The 22,669-nt window shown below is 45.5% G+C and overlaps 1 protein-coding gene across 2 annotated transcripts in view; it reads right to left on the bottom strand.

The window, feature by feature from the left end:
- The window catches only part of FAM83E (family with sequence similarity 83 member E), an 80,048-nt gene that overhangs the window by 40,352 nt on the left and 17,027 nt on the right, over nt 1-22,669 (bottom strand). For both annotated transcript variants that reach the window (XM_075605342.1, XM_075605343.1), the window contains exons 3-4: nt 15,769-15,936; nt 13,119-13,243 (exon numbers count right to left, since the gene is read on the bottom strand). In XM_075605342.1, coding sequence (XP_075461457.1) covers nt 13,119-13,243; nt 15,769-15,936 — 293 coding nt within the window. The remainder of the gene's footprint in view (nt 1-13,118; nt 13,244-15,768; nt 15,937-22,669) is intronic.

A 22,669-nucleotide genomic window follows, 5' to 3' on the forward strand; every position in this document is an offset into this window, starting at 1 on the left:
AGATACTTACTATTTGACCAATTGATTTTAGATTAAAAATACGTTTTATTAAACTTTATTTAACTGAATTTTATTGTTGATTGTATAAAAATTGTACTAGATGTTTTATTTTTTCATTTGACACCATTGTATTGCAGTCTTATATTAAGCTAGTCACTGCACCTTTAATTCCTTGAGTAGCAATTTGACACCATGAACTTTAATTGAAGATTAGTGGGTGTATATATATGTGAAACCCCCCCCATCTGCATACGTTCCCTGAAGAAGTAACCACGAGTTACGAAACGCGTTGGAGGGTGTCATTGCTCATTTCCTAGTACCCTCTTGTTTGGTGCTAACACTCTATACAAGTGTTCCCCCCGTTTCCCGCAAGACACGGTGCAGAAATCTCCTTTCCAAGAGGCGGCGTGTATCCTTCACTACACTGCACGCATTGAGCCCCTGCAGGCGGTTCGTAGGAGAGTGCGACCGGACTGTGACGTCATTATTGGGCGCTCCGTAGAGGAGAAGCAGCACGTGACAAACGTGCTTACATGCGGATAACAGTGGAGGCCGCTACACGCCGATGCTGATCGGTGCTCCAGGATCATCTGGGAGTAAAGACTGAGACCTGCCCCGTCTTGAGTGAGAGGGAGACGGCATCTACAAACACCAGCTTGCCATCAGATGACAACCAATCCCCTGCACCCTGCGATCGAGTGAGGAGTGCTGTTTGTAGCTGTCTACTGGTGTGGTATACCCAATTACCAACTGCTCATTTTTAACCATATTGATGTACGCAGAACTTATCTTATTTTATGAGTAAATTGTATTTTTAATTTTACTTCACTATGTGCGTTGTGCGCCTTGTTTTTTTGTCTTTTGCATAGTTTCAGGGGTGTTGGGACACCCCCAAGAAGGGCTGCAGACGTAATATATGTGATCTTCCCACAATTAAGGTTGAAATTTCTATTTTGAATATACTATCACTGTGCACTGCACATTGCATACTGTGTTCCACTAATTATTAGCTGCGCACTGAATCACCTATTCTTTTATCACTGTCACTTACCTTTTTACCCTTAAAACATTTCAGCAAGGAATTGGAAATGTATTGTCAGCTGGATATAACATGTCACTGTTTTTTTATTGTCCATTTTTAATAAACTAAGCATTCTTTGAGTAGAAGCATTCCATAAACTATTATATATAAACTAGAGAATAACACTGTATACAACATAAAACGCTGGGAAAGGGTTTGCATTCAAATATATGTTCTATTTTATTAGCTCTAGTGTTGAATGTCTCCAATCCAGAAGTGATTCCGATCCCTCCCACTTGCTCACAGCATTTCTGTTCTAGTTTCATTTATCTTTGGGGTTCTGCTCACAGAAAGCACAGTAAAAGGGTAAGGCCCACTGTCACCACCAAGAAAATGGTGCTTTCCTTGGCACTCGAACCATTGCACAGTTTGGTTGGGCAGCAATCATAAGCCAGGGTGTAGGTTGACCCATACTGTGTTATCTCTTCTTCCTTCTCACACTTCCCCGGGTCTATACAACCTTTGTTCCTGATTATGGTGACTCCCAATGCCGATCCTCGTCCATAGAAGCATACCTGCCCCTCTGCACAGTCCATCGGGGTATATTGACACTTTGTAGCAGTGGTGAACTCACAAAAGTAGCACTGAAAGGCTTCACACATGGGGCAGCAGACCATGAAACAAAGTCCCAGAATGATGACATGCCATTTCATTATCTTCATTTGCTAAAGGGAAGGCACGTATGAAAGTGGGTAGAGTTTTCTTCTCAACTAGTAGCTTCCTCCAAAGCAAGGCAATCTGTATCCAGAGTGTGTGTGCTGTTGTATTTCTGACAGCTGGTGCTCATGTATTGTCTGTCTAAGTGGTGACGTCACAGTGCATTTAAATTACATTGCCTCTTCCCCTCAGAAAATCAATCCTGCCTTTTCTAGGCAAGGAAATAGTAGTGACATCACAAGAATGATGACATCATAATAACTTGTAGCTTTTTTCAGCCATGCATATACCCATTGAGTTGGGATAATCACCTCTGTGGCCTCTGAAAATAGCTACAAATTGTGAACATGAGTAGATAAAATCGTTAATAAGCTACAGGAGCTACATTTTGTTGGGATTAGCACTCACTGCCTTATTTAAAATGTAAAGCCACTATTACTAAGCAGAGTTAAGTCTGAGGTCTTCACTGCTCATTCAGTTGAATGGACCATAAGGTGCCTTATGTCTTAGCACTGCTTGATAAATCTAGTCTCACAGCAACATATACTGGAGTTGCAGAACAACAAAAGCACTCAAGCATGTAACACGTTCTCTAGCATTTGTAATGCTTGTTTTAAAGTTGAATAAAAATTGGGCAACTTTTTAAAATGCGGCTCAAGCGTCTAAACTCTAAAAAAATGTATAAAATGTTTTACAAGGAAGTAATACATTGAGTGTTGCCTCTCGTTTTCTATTGTTAGGAGCTACAGAATCAATTATATCTAACTGGAGTAAGAATCTGTAGCAGAAGTTCCTGTGAGTTATTAGGCAATTGATTGAAAAGTCCAACTAGTGGATATATTTAAGAGACCGCCACAAAATTATTTTCCATCCACATTGAAGTGTGTGATTAGTGTGAAAAATTAAAAGTAAAGGCAAACACAGTTGGTGTAACCTCAATGTTACATTTTCATGATAATCTCATGCATTGGGGTTAATATCACAGGTAGCAGAACTATGGGACCACCTTTGCAGGCGAACCAAGGTAATTGCACTGCACCGGACAAGTTTGAAGTGCCACATGGGTGGGTGTGGCAGGTTGGAGGTGACTGTAACCCTCTGTAGCCCTGTGTAGTTTTGGGGCTATATGTCTTTCTCCTCCTGTGCAATAATCCCTGTTAAGTCAGGTGCCAGGAGTAATCATGAGACTTTTCCCCACCCCCATGTGTTGTGTAGCAAGCAGTGAAGATAGTGTCATCAGGCTCTGTGTCCAATTACAGTGACACAGGGATGGTGCCTATAGGAGCTATTTAGTGCACAGTATTTCCTGTATTTAGGAGTGTCTCACCCCACCTGAGTGAGACTGGTCTGACCCAGCAAACTGTCAAGGCTTTGGCAGCTTTTGTGGCCCTCCCCTAGGGGAGAGGTGTGGGCAGGCTATTCCCCTTACTCCATCAGGGAGTAAGGGAAGAGCAAGGACAGCTTCTAGGGCCTTGGCTAGGAGTGGTGTCCAGGGACTTTCTTTGGGTTGGCAACCTATAATGAGCGGCTGAAGACTGGCCACTATGATGGCAAAGATAAAGATCGCTTCTGTCCTGATTGTGGAGTAATTTGGGAAGAAGGTGCACAAAGAGGTTCTCTTTCAGAGACTCCTCCCTACTACGCGGGGGGTCTGGAAGAGATGGAGGCGCTATACCATGAGTGAGTATTACTCAGCACTACCTCATAAGCCAGGCCTGATGCCATTCCCCATACCATCGCGGGAGACTCAGGGATTCTGTAAGCCAGCAGGTGCACCACACTACACCTTATGTAACATAAGCCAGTTTCCACAGAAGGGGGTCAATATGAGATTGGGCCCAGGCTAACACTGTTACACCTCTAAAGCCAAATCTGCAATAAGCAAATTAATCTAGCGGGCCAATTGCTGGGGTGTTTGGGGTTAGGCTGTATGGCCTGATAGGTAAGCAAGAAGGTGCCTGTGACAGGGTGAAGTCAACCCCTATCAGTTATGCCTGGGAAACATATGTCTGAGTGCTGCATCCAGCACTCAGAAGGTTAACTCAGGAGGAAGATAAGCAATCAGGAAGTAACCTGACACCTGATAGCCAGCAAAGTAGAAAAGGATCTTGTTACTGGCAGTAGCTGCCTGCCTTAGACCAGAGAACACTGCTATGTGAGCTGTTAGCCAGAGGGATTCACCAAAGTCACTACTTCAACCCAAGTAAGGATTGTTCATTTGTTTTTCTGACTGCTGAAAGTACACTTATGGTTTGGTTATGGTCTAGCCAACCAGCCTGCTAGATAGGCCTGGTGTGTTAGTCAGATCTCCCAATTTGGAGCAGGTTTTGTTTTGGTTTGAAGGGACAGTGTACCCGCATGTTATGTTATGTTGTGGAGAAATAAAGCCACTGAACATTTTCATTATCCTGAAACTACACGTGTGGACTGTTCCCTGACCTCGGCTACAGGCCGTCCTGCCACAGGTGGTGTCAGAAGTGGGATATCGGACGGCCCTTGTATCTGAAGGGCCACACAGGAGAAAAAAAAATGGAGAAATTTTTTTCTCAGTTCCTTGAGCAACAGCTCCAGCTAGCAGAGAAGCAAGCTGAGCAACAGGTCCAGCAAATAGAATGGCAGGCCAAGCAAGCAGAACATCAAGCTCAGCAAATTGAGCGACAAGCCCAGCAAGATGAGCAACAGGCCCGGCGAGAGGAAAAGCTACTCCAACTGCTGGTCGAAGGCCCAGCCCCAGGCAGACCAGAGATTCCAAATAACCCACCAGTGATGCTGCCCAAAATGAAGCCAACCGACGACCCAGAGGCATTTCTCACTTTTGAAAGGGTAGCCACGGCCCACGGCTGGACAGTTGAACGCTGGGTAACGACTCTGGCTCCACTCCTCATAGGAGAAGCTCAGGCAGCCTATCAAGCTCTTCCAGCAGACGAGGCCATGGACTATCAGCAACTAAAGGCTGCTATTCTGGATCGCCTAGGCCTTACCCCAGAGACCTACCGTCAGCGGTTCCGGACAGTCAAATATACAAACAGAGACAGACCCCGGGTCGTAGCCCACCGCTTAGTAGACTTATGTACCAGGTGGATACAACCGGAGAGCAATACCAAGGCAGAGATCCTTGAACAGTTTGTGCTCGAGCAGTTCATACAGATACTGCCCCCCTCCTCCCGCTCCTGGGTAAAAAGACACGCTGCATTTTCCCTGGATTCAGCGGTCCGCTTGGTGGAAAACTTCCTTGGTGACACCCAACAGGATAGCTGGGAACGGTCCGTGCAAACAGCAGTTGCTTCCGATGATACCAGAGGCAGGAGAGCAGACAATCGAGGGGTCTACAACCCGCCAGCTTGGGAGATCCAGTCAACCCGATCGGAAGACCCTTTTCCATCTCGGAGGGTTCCTGGTACAAACTCCCGCAGAGACGGCCATCCCGGGTCCGAGGCTATTGGATCACTCAAGGGAGGCCGCCACCCACAGTATTCCCCGAAAACCTGGGCTTCAGTCACCCATCCGGTGGAGAGGATACTCCCACCAACCAGAAGGGAGGATCCAATCCAACAGCGGAGAAGTCCAAACATCGAACCCCGTCGAGAGCTACCGCTGACGACCGAGTTTGCAGACTCAGGAGATGATGAGATGGACTGTTCATATGGCAGAACCACTGCCACATCTTCTCTCCGAGGGGACCACAACCCGTGGTTAGTCCCAGCATCTCTGGAAGGGAAAATAGTAAAAGCCATGGTGGACTCGGGATCTGGAAAAACCCTGATCCTAGAGGGCCTAATTCCAAGCAACAGACTATCCTATGACTCTCCTTGGAATATCGAGTGTATCCATGGGATACAAAGAGATACCCGACGGCGAACATTCTACTGCATATCAAGGATCAAGAGGCTAGCCTACTAGTGGGAGTTGCTCCCTCGCTACCTGCTCCTGCTCTACTTGGCCGAGACTGGCCCTACTTCGAAACATTGTTGGCCCCTACTCCTGCGGAGCCTACTTCTCTGGTACCGGAGAAGCCCGGAGACTTGTTTCCTTTTTCCCCAGAGATTTTCCCCCGTAGACACCACGTCCCAAAGACACGTAAACAGAGATGTGCGGAAAAAGAGGACTGGTTAAGAAAGGCTGGGACTCTTGGTAACATTAGTCAGCCCAAAGGACTGCAGGTCATGGCCGGAGATGACCAGGGTGGGGAACAGATAGATACGGGAATTTTGCCAGACCTGGATCTTCCTGACTTCCGTAAGAGGCAGAGGGAAGACCCAGCTCTGGCTAGACAATATGAGAAGGTGGTACAGGTCAACAACAAGATAATGGATGAACAAGGTGTAAGAGTGTTTCCACATTTTGAACTGTTGAATGACATCCTATATCGTGTGAATAAGGTTACACAAACAGGGAAGGTCATTCGACAGATGCTAGTTCCTAAAGGGTTGATTAAAACAGTGTTCACCCTAGGCCATACTCTCCCATGGGGTGGTCATTTGGGCAGAGATAAGACCACGGACCGCATCTCGTCCCGGTTTTACTAGCCAGGCATACATGGTGACATCATGAAACTATGTGAGACATGTCCTGAATGCCAGTTAACTAGCCAAAAAGGACAGAAGCCAGCTCCCTTGGTCCTTCTGCCCTTGGTAGCCATCCCATTCGAGAGAATTGGGGTAGATCTGGTTGGACCTTTAGAACCCTCTGCGAAGGGACATAAATTTATACTCGTTGTTGTAGATTATGCCACCAGATATCCTGAGGCCTTCCCTCTGAGATCAGCCACTGCCCAACAGGTTGCTCACAGGCTGTTAGAACTGTTCTCTAGGGTAGGACTTCCCCAAGTAATGTTAACTGACCAGGGAACAAATTTCATGGCAAAGTTAATGCAGGATGTCCTGAAGTTATTGGAGGTAAAATCCGTCCGGACCTCAGTCTACCATCCTCAGACTGATGGATTGGTAGAGAGGTTTAACCGTACTTTAAAAACCATGCTTAGGAAGTTTGTGGATACTGAAAAACGAGCTTGGGATGAACTTCTCCCTTTCCTGTTGTTTGCGGTACGAGAAGTTCCCCAATCATCCACAGGCTTCTCCCTGTTTGAGCTCCTATATGGACGCCAACCTCTGGGTATTCTCGACCTACTGAAGGAATCCTGGGAGGAGGAGCCCTCCCCCTCTAAGAATACCCTTCAGTATGTCATAGACCTTAGAAACCGCCTAGACATGATAGGTCGGTTTGCTAAGGAAAACCTCAAATCTGCTCAAGAACGTCAAGAGAGGCAGTACAACCAAAATGCGCGCTTGAGGGTCTTCCAACCTGGGGACCAAGTGATGCTACTACTACCGACATCAGAGAGTAAACTCCTGGCAAAGTGACAGGGTCCTTTCCAAGTTCTCCGCCGCACCGGGGAGGTGAACTATGAGATCTCTCTACCAGGGTCCAGGAAGGGTAAACAAATCTACCACGTAAACCTCCTGAAACCCTGGAAAACGATGAGATCGCTGTTCATCCACCCTCGGGAAGGAGAGACGGATTTGGGTCCACAGCTTCCAAAGGGTAGTACGTACAATGACCAGCAGGTTCCCATGGGAGGGCAGTTAACAAAAGAACAAAGGTCACACCTACTAGAATTATGTGACCAGTTCCCAGATGTTTTTTCTGAGCTGCCAGGGCAGACTGATTTAGTGTCCCATAGGATTGAGACAGAACCTGGCGTAAAAGTACGGTCCTGTCCCTATAGATTGCCAGAGGGCCGAAAAGACCTGGTAGAGAGGGAGATAATAGACATGTTGGAATTGGGCATGATCAAGGAGTCCCACAGCGAATGGTGTAGTCCTATAGTGTTGGTCCCTAAACCAGATGGGAAGGTGAGGTTTTGTGTGGCTCTGCGAAAGGTAAATGCTGTATCCAGATTCGATGCATACCCAATGCCTAGGGTGGATGAATTGCTTGACTCTCTTGGTAAAGCAGAGTATATCTCCACCCTATATCTCATGAAAGGATATTGGCAGATACCTCTAGCGGAAGAATCCAAATGCAAAACTGCCTTCGCCACCCCTCTTGGTTTATACCAATTTGTTACTATGCCATTTGGGTTACATGGGGCTCCAGCCACGTTCCAAAGGTTAATGGACAAGTTACTACAACCCCATAGGAAATATGCCGCGGCCTACTTGGATGACATTGTCATCTATAGCAGACACTGGCAGTCTCATATAAAAAGGTTAAGGGCAGTCCTAACGTCCTTAAGAGAAGCAGGACTCACTGCAAATCCAAAAAAATGTGCCCTGGGTAAATCCACTACAAAATACTTGGGCTATGCCATTGGGGGAGGGATAGTAAGGCCACTAGCTAGCAAGGTGGCCGCCATAAAGGAAGTCCCCACCCCACAGACAAAGACACAGGTCCGCTCCCTTTTGGGGTTAGCAGGGTATTACAGGCGGTTTATCTCCAATTTTTCAGAAATATCTGCACCCCTAACAGATCTGACAAAAAAGAGTGCCCCGCCCCAAGTTAAATGGTCTTGGGAGTGCCAAGACGCCTTTGACATGCTAAAAAAGTGCCTGTCAGAGAGCCCCGCTCTTCGGAGCCCAGATTTTAAAGAGCCCTTCATCATCCAGACGGATGCCTCAGAGGTAGGACTCAGAACAGTGCTGTCCCAACAATTTGATGGTGTTAAACACCCCATACTGTTCATCAGCCGGAAGCTGTTCCCAAGGGAAGTGAGGTATTCCGTCATTGAGAAGGAGTGCCTCACTGCAAAATGAGCAATTGAGGCCTTGAGACATTATGTCGCCGGAGTACACTTCACCCTGGTCACTGACCATGCGTCCTTGAAATGGTTAAACACCATGAAGGACACAAACTCAAGGTTGATCAGGTGGTATATGGCCCTCCAACCCTTCTCTTTTGATATACAGCATAGACCTGGAAAGGTCCATGGAAATGCTGATTTTTTGTCAAGAGAAGGAGTGGAGGATCGGGCTTCATGCGTGTGGTACCCTAGCCACACACAAACAGGGGAGGTATGTGACAGGTTGATGTCAACCCCTATCAGTTATGCCTGGGAAACATATGTCTGAGTGCTGCATCCAGCACTCAGAAGGTTAACTCAGGAGGAAGATAAGCAATCAGGAAGTAACCTGACACCTGATAGCCAGCAAGGTAGAAAAGGATCTTGTTACTGGCAGTAGCTGCCTGCCTTAGACCAGAGAATACTGCTATGTGAGCTGTTAGCCAGAGGGATTCACCAAAGTCACTACTTCAACCCAAGTAAGGATTGTTGATTTGTTTTTCTGACTGCTGAAAGTACAATTATGGTTTGGTTATGGTCTAGCCAGCCAGCCTGCTAGATAGGCCTGGTGTGTTAGTCAGATCTCCCAATTTGGAGCAGGTTTTGTTTTGGTTTGAAGGGACAGTGTACCCGCATGTTATGTTATGTTGTGGAGAAATAAAGCCACTGAACGTTTTCATTATCCTGAAACTACACGTGTGGACTGTTCCCTGACCTCGGCTACAGGCCGTCCTGCCACAGTGCCCCTAGCAAAAGCTTTGCCTGTTGTGTCTGGTTAAATTGAACAAGCTGGCCCACCATCAAAGCAACAATGTAGCAAATTGTTGCAATATATTTAGGTTTGTTAAAGCTACGACTTTATTCTTTATGCCAAAGAAAGCATGACTCTGGTATTCTTGAATGGATTTTAAATGGGACTTGGGAGATGGGGGGATGGAGGGAATGGGGGCAGTTTGGGTCTTAAAAGGTGGAGAGAGAGGGTGCTGGTTGGATATTGAGTGAGAAGGCATTCCAGAGGTGTGGGGCCAAAATTACCTCACTTACATAATTGATTACATTATACAATTGGTATGGTCCTGTGATCACTCCCTATCCCTTCGTTGTTTCTATGGCGTTGCTGGGCCTGCAGAAAGAGAGTTGTTATACTTGCAACGTCCTTGAAGGGTTAACGTAAGAATAGTCGTGTCCATGCGCCAAAGTCCAGGGGTACAGAGAGCAGAGTAGTCAAAGTTCGTAAGCCGAGTCCAAGGGTTCCAGAGGTCAACAAGGTAGAGTTCGTAGCAAGGTTCAAGGGGTACAGAGAGCAGGGTAGTCCAGGACGAGCAGGGGTCAAAGCCAGGGAAATCCAAAGTAACACAGGAGCAGGAACAAGCAGGGAGGGAGCAAAACATAGGACTGCACACACAGGGATAACAGGAACTATGCAGAGGGATGATAGAGCGGGCAGACAGGGATTATAAAGGAAGGCACACCAATGGAAGAGAGGGGAGGAGCAGAGAGAGTAGTGGGAGACAACAGGGATAGGTCAGGAGGAGAGGAGGAGACAGAGGTGTCAGACAGAGAGATAGCCTGCAGGGAATGGGAGGAGGAGTCAGGAGAGTGACATGGCTTTGAAGAGGAGCATGTGCACGCACCCTCTGTAAGCTGAGAGTGCGCACGCACAGGCTAAGTCACCAGACGCATGGAGCACCGCGCCGCGGGCACACCAGCAGAGGGAAACGGAGGGACGGAGGAGATCGCCGCCGGAGGTGAGGGACTGGCCGGGGACACTGAGGGAGTCTGGGAGTGGAGAGCGTTGCCGCAGGGGCTCCGGGACCGCGCGGGTGCGCGAGACTTGTGGGGCATGCGCTGAGGCAAAGGGGCAGCCTGAGAGGTAGACGGAGTGGGACAGGAGTTGATCAGCGCAGGGAGATTGGCAAGGGAAGGGACAGAGGCGGTGAAAGAAGGGGAAGGAATCCCCTGAACCGTCACAAAAGTAAAGTGATTCTGGCAGTAGTGTTTAGGATAGTTTGAAGGGGGACAGGTGAGAGGCAGGAAGGCTGGACAGAAGAAGGTTACAATAGTCAAGACGGGAGAGTATGAGGGTCTGCGTTAGTGTTTTAGCAGTAGAGAAACAGAGGAAAGGGCATATCTTTGCAGCGTTACGGAGGAATGAGCGCAAAGTGGAATCATCAGCTGTTTGGTTAATAGAGCGCAGTAACGAGGGTTAGATTGAGGTGGAGGAAGGGAGAAGCGAGAGAGAAAATGTGATAAGATGATGGTCCAAGTGAGGAAAGGGAAAATGGAGAAATTAGAGAGATAAGATAATATATAGCAATTTGGTTTTAAACTAATACACAAATCTTTATCGTTGATCTGATTTCCCTGATCTTTTATACAAAGTGTACCTTATTTACTTCTCATATGGCCATGTCTCTCTTCATTACCGTAGAGTAATACATAATACTCTTTTATATCTATCCAAAAAATAGTACCAGCACTCTCTGTCTCACAGCTACAGATATAAGCGAATACCAGTGTAGGGCAAATGAATAATTTAATGACACTAATAATAAACTGAAAATATAGCAACAATAGCCAATACGCCAATGCAAGAATAAATATCACCATAGAGGAAATTAAAATATAGGGGGTAGAGGGGAAAGAAGGAGAAGGGGAAAAAAACACAAAAGAAAAGCAAAAAATCACAAAAATGGAAAAAGGAAAGCAAACTAGGGGGGCGACGTTTCGAGGGGTGACCTCTTCATCTGGCCCATTCCCCCTGGTCCCAAAGGGTCCCAGAGGTATTTCCCTAAGCCTTCCCTCCCCACTGTCAAATGATCCCACACTCAGCTAATGATATAAATCTAAAGTCTAAAGAGGGCAAATCACATAAGCAGATATCAAATATCTGATATTTTCCATTTTTGTGATTTTTTGCTTTTCTTTTGTGTTTTTTTCCCCTTCTCCTTCTTTCCCCTCTACCCCCTATATTTTAATTTCCTCTATGGTGATATTTATTCTTGCATTGGCGTATTGGCTATTGTTGCTATATTTTCAGTTTATTATTAGTGTCATTAAATTATTCATTTGCCCTACACTGGTGTAGCCATGCATAATAATGACTGCATACATCTTCCCTGTTGGCTGTAAGTCCTGGTAAGTACAGGCCTGCCAACAGTAGTTATGGAGGTTTTCCCTCACACCCTGGTGTGGTGCCCTGTGTAAGGAAGGGAGTGGCTGTATGCTCTGAGTCCCTGGATAGTGACATCAGAGATGCGCCTGCCCCCTGACATATAAAGGGCACAACACTGTCAGTTAGTTGTTGTTGTAAAGTGTTGCAAGGTTGGCAGAGAAGCATCTGGGAGAATGTATCTTCCTGCATAAGGGATTGGAGGAATACTTTTGTGACCCTAGTGCTGTAACTAGCGGTAGCAGAGTGACCAATCAAGTCTCTCTAAGCCACACTGTGTCCAGGGACCTGGCGCAGTGGTGATCTCCCTAGGAGAAAGGGAATCCCACTTCAATACGGGAGGGCGTACCTGGCAAAGGGACAGCACGGAAAGATGTGCGGCTAGAGCCGGCAGCTGCATGGGGCAGTCTGCTACATCCAAGCATACAATAAAGATGTCTTGTTCAAAGAAACCCCCACTGTGTGAGTGTGAGATTACTCTGCAGTGGCGGTCACCACCGAGAAGGAGTTCCTCACCAGGACCATCTCCCTGCGGAAGCATAGACCCTGATGAGGTGGAGGCGCTGCACGTGAAGTAAGTTGGACTCGTACCCACTACCTCAGCGACCTGTCCTGATGATATCCCCTAATAACACCAAGCGGGAGACTCGGGAGTTCTGTTACTTGCAGGTGCACCACCACACACGACCTTGTAATGGGGACCGGTTAGACCACACGGGCCAATGTGAGATTGGGGGGGTCAGACAAGGGGGGTCCAGCCGTTACACTGGTATTCGCTTATATCTGTAGCTGTGAGACAGAGAGTGCTGGTACTATTTTTTGGATTGTTAGTACTTCTGAAGGGTATTAGGGTCCCTTCCTGTTCCGTGCACCCTGCAACCTTGCTGAGTCATTGTGTCAGAGTGCTGTCTATCACCCCCCCCTTTCTACTCTTTTATATCTGTTACAAAGTCTACAGTACCTCTGCCCTCGAGCCAAATCTTATCAATGATACTGTCTGCATTTAGGTAATGGATTCTTTTGGTTGGCCGAGCACAGGAGATTTTACCAAAGAAAAGGTAAAAATCGGGTCAGAAGTGGACTCGCATAAGTTAGCGGTTCTCCCCTCTTGTTGTCTTCTCTCTCGTGGCACACAAAAAGAAAAGGCTGGGCATTGTGTAGTATGAAGAGTAACCTCTTTATTGAAAGGACCTTTATTGAAAGGTGACAGTGTTGCCATCAATAACGACATATATATTTCATCTTTTCATTAGTCCATTAATGCTCTTTTCTCCCCTTTTTTGTTAACCCTCAGTAACCTTTGTCCTTATCATCTACTGTTACAATGCGGTTTGCCTGCTTGTTCTATCCAGTTCATCTTAGTTACAAATCCACTTATTTAGGAACAATCATTCACAGTAATTTTACATGTATTAACTCAGAGTGCTTACCTATATGTTCCAGTGATTACAGAGTTCCCATCAGTCAGGAGAAATTTCTCTTTTAGCATTCCTGTAACTTGTTTCAAGTGTCTGGTGTTGAAGGTGCATCCTGACATCACTCTTATGCGCATGTTCTATCAGAAATTGGGGAAAGAAGATGTCATAAATATAAATATTAAGCCACTGTTATATATTTATTCTATATCTCAGCTCCCTAGGCGAGAGGTAGCAAATTACTATTGCAATCGAGATTTTTATTTAATAAGGTCTTCCATCTGTAAAACTGGGATAAAGCTAAAGCAGAATAATGTCACCAGATTTATTTTCTTTGATGAAGAATACACTGTTTTGTGCACTGGTTTCACCCTGATGTTGCAACTGGAACTGTTGTAAATAAACCCCTAAATAACCAATTTTTTAGTCATCTGTAACTACCAGAATATAGAATGTATTCCAAAACCCGAATGCTTTGGTACTGAACCTTCACCCCTCAGCTGGGCCAGTTATTTTTTAAGTCTCAAAGGTAAATCTGTTACTTGAACAAAACTTGTGAAGTTCTTGAACATTTTATGCTACTGTAGGCTCTCTGATTTCTCATGCACATGTATTATGTATACATGTGCATAATAAACACACACATTTCAGGTTTACCAGGCTTCAATAAACTTCTATAATGTCTATGTACATATTGCCATTGTAACTTACTGTACAATATGGACTCGATTTGAATGTTGTATTTGGGTAAATCGATCAGTGCATTAATTTACTGCACTGATTTCATGAACATTTTCAAAAACCTCATGCAAAGGTAGAATACCATTGAGCGTATTTAAATATTTTCCACACGTCCCCAGGCTCCCCAAATCTGCTTCAGCTACTCTATAGTCACATGTCATATTGTGGTACAGCTGCAGACAAGGATTATGGGTAGTGACATGCACAGAAGTACCCAGTGACAATGCCACCTTAGGCTCCCTATGCACCTTATGTCCCAGGCCATACTTGAAAACGAGAGGTAACTCTCAATGTATTACTTCCTGTTAAAACATTTTATAAAAAAATAAATGTGTGAATTCCCTTGAGCTTTTGTTTGCTGCATTACACAGCTTATACAAGTAAGCCTGGGTCAATGACAATGTAGGTTCAGTGGACCCACTCAAAGAGAACTGTTTTGTCCCTTTGGACTCATCAGTTTGGGCTTGGTCACTAATTTTGTTTCATGAAGCCTGATTTCAAACCAGACACACAATTAGGTTATAGTGGCTAAAAAAAAGTGTCATTTGCATGTCACTACCCAGAATCCTTGTCTGCAGCCTAACCACTGCATGCCGTGATAATAATGGAGTGAATAAAGCAGATTTTGGGACCTATAACAGACATGCAGATACACCCAAGGGCAGTGGCGGATTTCCCATTAGGCCTGATAGGCGGCAAAATTTGGGGGCGCCAAGCACCAATCGCACTGCCGGCAATGTGATGTTACATGGCATCATGTTGCCATGGTAATGGGATGCACAATGTCAAATGACAGTGGAGGAGGAGGGCGGCACCAGGTAAGTGCCTACGGGTGTCATATTTTTTACATCCGCCGCTGCTCGAGGGTATTATATCTTTGCTGTACTTTGTCCCTTGGGGGGATTTTTGTAATTCTCTTACCCATCATAACCTTATTATGTGCCTGGTCAAATCAACACATTTGTTCTCCATGGGACATGTCTTCAGTGATTTGTCCAAATAAATAGGCATCACCTAAGTATTTATTTAAGTGTGCAAAACTGCAACTACACATCTACTACAATCTAATAGTCCCACTCTATACTTTCTGCCAGTTGTATCATTATTTAATTTCTTTCTGCATGAAAACTTTAACATTCATAGTGTGTGGATCCGTCTAAAGCCATATTTAGACTCCGACCTTAAAAATAGTTTAAAAACACTTAACTGATCTACAAGTTCCTAAACAGTTATCCGGTCTTGTGATCGGATCTAAAAAAAACATCTATTGGTTGTATTGATGTTGTTGTTTTGTTTTCTGCTTATCTGTTATTGTAATTCTTTTCAGAAGAGTGATCATGTCCTAAAAGCTTTGCGAATAACTTCCTAAATCCACCTGTAATAGGCTTGAATATAAAAACAATGATTGTTAGCTATTTACTAGTATTAAAAGGCTTACACCTAGATTTACAAAACAGTACTAAGCCTTAGCACACCTAATGATGAATTAGTCTTAGGGTGTGGTAAGTCTTAACATCATTCAGTAAATCTGGTCTTTAGAATGAAGACAAATAAAATAAAAGCAGCTCGATCGCCTGTTAGAGGTGCACAGAGAGAGGGACTGATTCTGTCTACTCTCACTGCACGCATCTTCCAGGCTGGTGTAGCCCGGTATGATTAACACAGCGGGACTTGCATTCAGAAACAAGTACCCCCACTGTGTTAATCCTTATCGGCCATTCCCCTCTGCGATGGACTTTGCCATGAACGCTCCATGTTTGGTCCATAGTTCACCAGCACATGCGGCAGGTTAGAGATAGAACTGACTGCCTCTGTAGCCAACATGAAATCCAAATGTCTTATTTGTTTTTGTACATGGGGTTACTTATGATGACCAGTGAATAAAATAACTAAGCCCATGCATCCCTTTTTGCAGCAGCCATACCTCAGTGAACCGAACGTTGACCCCAGTTTTCTCTACCATGCTAAGAAAAGAAGATAGATGATGTAGGCTCAGGATAATGTAAACGGGGATCATGCGTCTGGTGGCTGCTTCGTGCAAGTCCAAGAATATATCTGGATCCGTAAAAACATCCATGACAACAGCAATAACCTGTAAAGCAAGTCACATTTACAAAGGGAAACTGTACACAAACGCTTTGTATGTAGACCTTGCTAGAAAATACATATCTTTGTTCAAGGCTAAGCAGCATTTTGAGCTTAAATATTTCCAATACAATACCGAATACAAATTACAAATATGCTTACACTATTTTGACGAGCCATACCAAACTTCCTTTATCTCTCTCTGCAACCACTGCTTGACAGTAATGTTGCCCAATATATATTTTAGGAAGAATATACAGTTGGGGGTAAGGTCTTTCCTGTTGGTTAGTACTATGAGTTGTACAATAACAAATTACAGAATACATTTTTCAGATGTGTGTGTAATGGGCATATTTTAAAAGCAGCAATCCTGCCCCAATTTTTTTTTTTGTCGTTCCTGAACTAGGTTGTCCCCCAGAGCCGATTCGTGGTCCCAAGGCATCCTGGGATCCCCAGGTTTCCAATATATTTGTAGTTTTTTCTGTGCCAGTTTTGACACCAATAAACTACAAATATTGGTGGCCAGAGCGCGTTCTGAACCCACTGACATTTGGAGTCTTCCAGTTATCCCGGAGGACTGCTGTGTCATCACTCCTGAACAAGGGGGTGCCTAAATGTCGTAGGACCATGGATAAGCTCCAAGGAACTACCAGGCTCAGATATGCTAAAAAAAAAGAAAGATAAAAAGCAAATAGACTGAACTGTTGCTTTTAGTTCTATAGCCTATACAGGCATACCCCGGTTTAAGGACACTCACTTTAAGTATACTCGCGAGTAAGTACATATCGCCCAATAGGCAAAATGCATCTCACGCATGCGCCTGTCGTCACGTCCTGAACAGCAATACCTGCTCCCTACCTGTACCGAAGCTGTGCGCAAGCGGGGAGACTATAGAGCCTGTTATACATGCGTTATTTACATCAGTTATGCACGTATATGACGATTGCAGTACAGTACATGCATCGATAAGTGGGAAAAAGGGAGTGCTTCACTTTAAGTACATTTTCACTTTACATACATGCTTCGGTCCCATTGCGTACGCTAATGCGGGGTATCCCTGTATTTAGAAGGAAGTGAAATTGGCTAACATGTTAGGAAGGAAATAAACCTAAATAAACCATGTTATTGTCCTAAGAAGGATTGCCAACTCGAATTATGGTTCCACTCTAAGTTAATTCACCCTCTAAACTTGACCCTTACAGATTTCGTCTCCCTGTGGCTTTTAGTGGGGTTTGTGCTTTATATGGGGCCGAATGTAATACAATTCAGTGTGAGGCTGATAATGATGATCAATACAGCAAGCAAATAAATATGCGCCTTGAAGACCTTTGATTGACTATAAAGATTCCATATGTATTGTTTTGGAAGAATAAAGATGTGCAAAAGTGTCCCAACTGTGTTCCCTTAATTTAGTAGTAAAGTGACAGAGAAATCATCATCACCATACAATGGAGTGGAGTCAGATTGAGAGAGAGAAGTCCTATATTTAGTAGAGTACCATTGACTTATGCATCTCCTAAAACACGTGGAGAGATACCTGTCAAGAACATGAGACATCTGGGAAATAAGTTAATTTAAATATGTTTTGCCTTTCCCATTGGCTATAATCAGGGGTGTAATGGTTAGGAGAAATAGAAGAGTCCTCCTACACTGGTGCTACAGGTAATCCAATATAGCCATGATAATAATAGTGAAGCCGAGACCATATATAAATGCAAAGTTTGAAAACCCACGATGTTGCACCAAAGCGTATATATGATAAAGAATATCCTGCTCACAATTAAAGCCCCATAAGAGCTAACTCTGGGAGACTAACACAGGGCAAAAGGGTGGGTGATGAATATAGCAGCACTCACCCAATAATATGTCCTGGCGTCAACCCGGGGGCATAGGTGGCTGGAGCAATGTGCAGATACGCTGGCTGACGGGAGGCAATAAATGAACATCACAATGGCAGCATGTCTGTGGTCTCAGCATGGCGTGCTTCAGTCCAGGTAAGTGAGAATGTGAAGGTTGAAGACTGATTACAAGTCGGGTTACTCTTTGATAAAGCACCCTATTGTTGTTATCTCTAACTAGTTTAATAAATATTTTTGTATTGGATGTGAGCCTCCAGCCCTATTCTTCTCGCAGTGATCAGTTTTCAACCTTCACATATAATCAGGGGTGCGCAAATTTTTTTTTGCTGTGCGCCCCCCCCCCTGCTTTTTTCTGTTGTTGTGCCCCCCCTTATCTCGCGCGTGTGACGTCTTGTGACCCGTGGTGTCATTGACGTCACTTTACCATGGCAACCGTGACGTCACATTACCCCGCCGCGTTGCAATGGTCACACGTCCTGAAGCCGGCTGAATCCCGGTAAGTAGAGGTTGCAGAGGCCTCGTGCGGTCCCCCAGCATTTAATTTAAATGCCTTGGAGAAGAGCACGGAACTCTGCAACCGCCCGCGCCCCTCCCCCCAAAAAATCTTGCACCACTCAGTTATGCACCGCTGGGCTATATTGTTTTCCCAGAGGTGTCAGCATGGAAGGACTAATACACTTATCCACAGAGTTTACACTCTAATGTGTAGATACAGAACACTAATCCACAGAGTTTACACTGTAGTGACATACATAAATGTCTAGGAAGCCAGAGCTGAGGATATATACAGTAAGGAGAGAGCATCTTAAAATGGAAGGGGCAGCAGAGAGTAAATGGAGGGGAGCAATAGAGGCTGGAAGGACAGGGGCAATGGAGTGTGGAAGGAGTAGGCAAAGGAGGGTAAATGGAGGATGCAACAGAGGATGGATTGCAGAGGCAGCAGAGGGAAGGTGTGGGGGGAGCATGCATAAGGTGGATGGGGGAGAGTCTGTGACAGTTGTTGAGCACTGAGAAATCGTGCCCCAGAATTCAAAGCTGAAAATCTGTGAGTGTTGATAGGTCTTTTTCCCCAATTTGCCTAGTGGACCCCTGCAGACCCTTCACAATTGAATTGTATTTCTTAATGTGTGTATGTATATGTATATATGTATATATTGTGACAAACGCCCCTCTTTTGTAGCGCTGACGTCTGTCTGGGTTCTTCCCGACACAGTCTTCTAGGGTTAATTATACAACAAACAGGATCATGCAAAGTATTATATTGCTTAACTCAGGCTTCTGCCTGCTTTACTTTCATCCAAGTAAGGGACTGCAGCTTTAAAATGTGTAGGAAAGAGGCACTCAGACATTTTCATTCAGTGGTTCACTTATATCGGTGTCATAGCACTTCACATAGTGTCACTTTTAAGAAATAAAAACCAAATCATATAAAGAAATCCTATCCCTTTCAGGGAACTAACTACAAATCAGAATCAGCCTCTAACTGCGAACTAACTGGGCCAACTAACCTGGTTCCCCAGCTTAAAACAATGCCCTCTCATTTAGGGTCACTAGATACAGCACAGTCTTTAAGCAACAGCAATAAACATTTGTTTTGTTTTGTCTTATCTGTTCATGGTGGGAACACGGTCCCAAGTGTCCAGGCAAATCCTCTGGTACTGTGATACTTGGAGGGGCCGTCCACCCCGAACTGGATTCCGGGGAGCAGCGATACCCCCAGCCTCCAGGCTCTAAGGAGAGAGAGTGAAATGCAAAACCTCTTTGCTCTAAATACCTGTGCATGTGATTAGAAGAGCAGGTGAGGGAGAACTAGAGCCATTGTAATCTGTGGTCTGGATTTTCCATCCAGCTGCCTGAGTTAATGGAAAGCTGTGGAACGGATCATTTTTAACTATTCCTGCACTTTCTGACCTAAAATGGGGCAGAAAGCTGCCTAACATCTTTGGACTATGTCACAATATATATATATTATATATATCTCAGACAAACAAAAACAATAAGTAGCGCTTATAGAGTGTACAAAAAATGTGTGAAACTAAACAGTGATTTGACTAACAGTGAAGAAAGGCTTATTGTTATAAGTAATATAAATATATAAGTATATATAATATAATATAATCAAATAAACGTGAATACATAAATGGATCAAAAATGAAACAGTAAATCAGTGTAGATGCAAGTGAATCCAAACCAGTTCCAAAAATATGAATAAAGTGTTCAGTGTGATGAAGAAATCCTGTCCCAGTAGAGTGACTCCTATGGAGACTGCTGCAGCTTCTTAGGCCTCAGCCAAGGTTCTTACTGGCGTGCGGAGGCGCGCTGAGGCTCAGGGAAAGCGGGTGCTTTCCCTGGCCTTAGACAGCGCGCCGTCCGGGGGTGTGTCGGGGCCGTGTCGGCGGGCGGGCCAGTGACGTCACGGAGCTGGTTCGCCCTCATTGGGCGAACCGCTCACGTGACCGGCCCTGCGCTCCGGCAAGCGCTTAAATTTAAAATTTATCTAAGACCTACGCTTCCGCGCGCTTGCGGAAGCGTAGGCGAGTCCCTATTAAAGCCGCTCTCATTGCGGCTGTAGGGGCTCACTGGTAAGTACCAGCGCGCCTCAGCACAGGTCAGCGCATAAGCGCTGACCATGCCCGAGGCCTAAGACCTACACTTCCGCGCGCTTGCGGAAGCGTAGGCGAGCCCCTACTAAAGCCACTCTCATTGCGGCTGTAGGGGCTCACTGATAAGTACCAGCGCGCCTCAGCATGGGTCAGCGCGTAAGCGCTGACCATGCCTGAGGCCTTAGTGGTCTAGCAGACCACAGCATACCTAAAAAGAAAAGAAAAAAAGAAGCGCAAGCTCCATAGCATATTACTGTGTATAAAAGTTGAATTTAATGTTAAAAGGAGAGTGCAGGATCTATTGGACCTGCACTCAATAGATTTAAAAGAATAACAAGCATGTGAGAGAAAATCTCTATGCGGTGATGTATTATAAGGAACATTTACGAGAATGCCACTTCAACCATTAGATTAAATGAATATGCAATCAAGATGAGGATAAGCAAGGGAGTGCAACAAGGAGACACCATATTACCAAAGCTTTTAACAGCAACACTTGAAAAATTGTTCAATACATTGCATTGGGACGAAAAAGGAATCTAAATCAATGGTGAATACTTGAGTCACCCACAATTTGCAGGTGACATTGTTACTTTTGCCAAAGCAAGTAAGAAAGTGGGCCTCCATATGAATTTCAGCCAGACCAAAGTGTTGTTCAAAATATGTGTCAACTCTGCAAAATCTACAGTATATAAATGGAAAAGAACTAGAAGAAATCGAAGACTGTGTCTACCTTGGCCAAAAAGTAACAAAAGATGGGAACCTTTGAAATGAAATCAGTAGGAGAATGAAGATGGGATGGAGCGCATTTGGAAGAAACAAGACAGTCTTTAAAGGGAATCTCCCACGGTGCCTCAAGAGGGCAGTTCTCGACCAGTATATTCTGACTGTGCTCACTTTTGGATGTGAAATGTGAACCCTAAATGCTAAAATAATTCAGAAGCTTCAGACATCTGAAATACGTATGGAGAGAGGTATGCTGACTGTCACCCAAAGAGACAGGAAAAAGAATGAATGAGTTCGAAACGAAACAAAAGTCCATGATATCACAAGGGTGAAGAAATTAAAATGGCAATCGGCTAGACATATCACAAGAAGAAGGAATCTAAATACGGCACTCAACAGTATTCAAAAGGAAATTAAAAGTAAGATGGGAGCATGAATCAGAACATTTTTGGAGCAACATACCTGCTAAATAGGTACGGCTGGAAGTTATGCCCCTGATCCAACCTAGACTTGCTGCTCCGAAACCTGGGTGTCCCCATATATTGGGGAAGAATGATGAACTCTGGGAAATACCTAGCTCGGGTAAGATTTTTTTTAAAGTATTGTAGGCATGCTTACTCATTAAGTGATAAGTGTTTTACTATGTACAGCTAAACCCCGTTATAACGCGGTCCTCGGGGTCCACCCCGAGACCACCGCGTTAGTAACGGGGTCGCGCTAATTTTTTTTTTTTTAAATGGCCGCCGCATCAGCGCATATTTATCCCGCGGGACAGGAGATGGGAGCGGGGATGTCCCTCTGGTCCCCGCTTCCCCCGGTCACCGCAGGACAGGAGATGGGAGCGGGGATGCCCCTCCGGTCCCCGCTTCCCCCTGTCACCGCGTGACAGGCCGCGGGATGGGAGGGGGGATGCCCCTCCGGTCCCCACTTCAGGAGGAGCAGAGGGAACTGGCAGGGAACATCCACACCTCACGAGCCGCACGGCGCATGCGCATGCGCACGGCGAACGTGAGGGGTGCCTAAAGTGATCGCTGTCGGGATGTGCTGCTTTGGAGACAGGTAAGCACAGTCTCTGGAAGACCGCTAACCCCCCCCCCCCCCGCCGCAGCACAGGGCCCTCGCGCAGCAGTACAGGGACCGCCGTAGCGCAGGGTCGTCCTGCCACTCAGCCGCAGCGCAGGGCCCCGCCACCCCCCCCACAGCATAATGACGTCCCACCCCCCGCCCCGGGCCGTAACACCAGCCTAGAGGGGAGGGGGACACACCGGACGCTCGGACACCCTTTCCCCTGGCTGTGAGGGGGTTAATGTTGAAGAGGCACCCCAGAGGTTGGGTTACCTTGCTGTGTGTGTGTGTGAGCAGTGTGCAGTGTGTGTCAGTGTGAGCAGTGTGTGTGCAGTGTGTGTCAGTGTGAGCAGTGTGCAGTGTGTGTCAGTGTTAGCAATGAGCAGTGTGTCAGTGTGTGCAGTGTGAGCAATGAGCAGTGTCTGTGCAGTGTGTGTCAGTGTGAGCAGTGTGTGTGCAGTGTGCAGTGTGTGGCAGTGTGTGTCAG

Source organism: Ascaphus truei, chromosome 6 (genome assembly GCF_040206685.1).
Source record: "Ascaphus truei isolate aAscTru1 chromosome 6, aAscTru1.hap1, whole genome shotgun sequence".
NCBI lineage: Eukaryota > Metazoa > Chordata > Amphibia > Anura > Ascaphidae > Ascaphus > Ascaphus truei.